This window comes from Rhagoletis pomonella, unplaced genomic scaffold, assembly GCF_013731165.1.
Source record: "Rhagoletis pomonella isolate Grant_MI unplaced genomic scaffold, Rhpom_1.0 Rhpom_scaffold_00006, whole genome shotgun sequence".
NCBI lineage: Eukaryota > Metazoa > Arthropoda > Insecta > Diptera > Tephritidae > Rhagoletis > Rhagoletis pomonella.
This window is the reverse complement of record NW_023458560.1, coordinates 76,240,335-76,241,776: the sequence shown is the minus strand read 5'-3', so window position 1 is coordinate 76,241,776 and position 1,442 is coordinate 76,240,335. Positions and strand designations below refer to the sequence as shown.

General features: G+C 41.8%; 1 protein-coding gene across 1 annotated transcript in view; it reads left to right on the top strand.

Annotated features, from left to right (window-relative positions):
• Positions 1 to 1,007: 1,007 nt before the first annotated feature.
• Positions 1,008 to 1,442, top strand: part of LOC118741315 (probable serine hydrolase) — a 5,084-nt gene continuing 4,649 nt past the window's right edge. Inside the window, exon 1 of the mRNA XM_036473248.1 lies at positions 1,008 to 1,264. Within this exon, the coding sequence (XP_036329141.1) occupies positions 1,177 to 1,264 (88 nt within the window). The 5' untranslated portion in view covers positions 1,008 to 1,176. The remainder of the gene's footprint in view (positions 1,265 to 1,442) is intronic.

Genomic DNA, 1,442 nt, shown 5'->3' with positions numbered 1-1,442 from the left:
ACACACCAATGTGCTTTACCATAGAACAACGTCAAAGCATCCACGATATGCGAAAAATTGGTAGGATCGGCGGAAGACTCGTATAGGCTCATCTTCCTCCTATCCACGTGGGCAAAAACTATGGAAGCACTACTCCTCCCCAGCACCTCAAGCTAGCCCAACACCAGCATCGATTCCGCAGCATTGAACGTCACGAGTACATTCCACATGACGAAAATAACTGTATTCGCATAAATTGCCTACTCCACTTTGTTTTTAGCATATATTTTTGTTGCGTTCCAGGTGCTTCACGATTTGCAGGTTTTAGAAGATTTACAGGAAACGCTGTTTTCGCAATTAATAAACCTTATGGAAGGTGGCAACCGGGAACAGCTTTCTGTTAAACTCTGTAAATCGTGAAGCATCTGGAACGCTACTATTATAAAAAACAACACATATTTGCCTACATTCAAAGTTAAAAGCAACTGTGAAACTCACTATTTGACCGTTCATAGCCTATGATAGCTCGCAAGCGATATCTTCTGCTATCTATCGCCTGGGATTGCAATGAGCGGTCTCCTCAAGCGATTTATCGCCGGAGATCTATCGCGGCAGATAAACAATCGTTATCGTAGACGGCATGTTATAATACTCGGGGTAAATGATTTTACCCGCTGTCTTTACCAGTTTGAAAATCTCGCTTCAGTCCTACTTTTTTCGCAAGCGGATAAACGATGTGGCTGATTCGAAGAATTTTGCGAAATGAAACAATAGCTGTCAATCAACAAAAATGGCTGTTGAAAACAAGCGAGAAGTCGCCAACCGCTCGGTATGCGAGAAAAATTTTGCTTCGTACTTTTTGCAGTCTACAGGTGCGGGATCTTGCATGTTCCGTGTACGTTACGCCTACGTGCGTTACAATCATTTGCATTCAATACACTCCGTTCCGTTTCTTTGTAGGGTGGCAGCTCTGTGTGTTTACAGCCTCTTTATCTTTAACTACATTCAGGTGGCAACACTCAAGGTGGCAAAAGTCAAGCTGTCAGCTGTTTTTGTGTCAATACGAAATTTTTGTCCAGACACCTTTTTAGATTTTGCAATAAACGCTGTGGGAAAACTCAGATTATTGGACTGTGATAGCTGCTGTTGTCTTTCAATAACTTTTTAACGTTCAGGTAAATTGCAAAAATACGTTAAATGGATTCGGCCAACAGCAGTGTGGCTTCTGTGAAAATGAATGGGACCAGCACAACCAATAGTGTTGCTGAAGCACCAATAAAAGCAAGTAAGTATATAAATTAGTGAATAGAAGCACTAAAATCAGGTGAGGTGTCAATGAGCCATTAAGAAAAGCTTGTGCGTTAAGGGAAAATTTTAGTTTGGCATCCCCCGCGTACAAAAAAAAGGTGGCTATAGGGGGGGTAGGGGGCGTTCTCCTGATTCCAAATATATATACTTTTAGC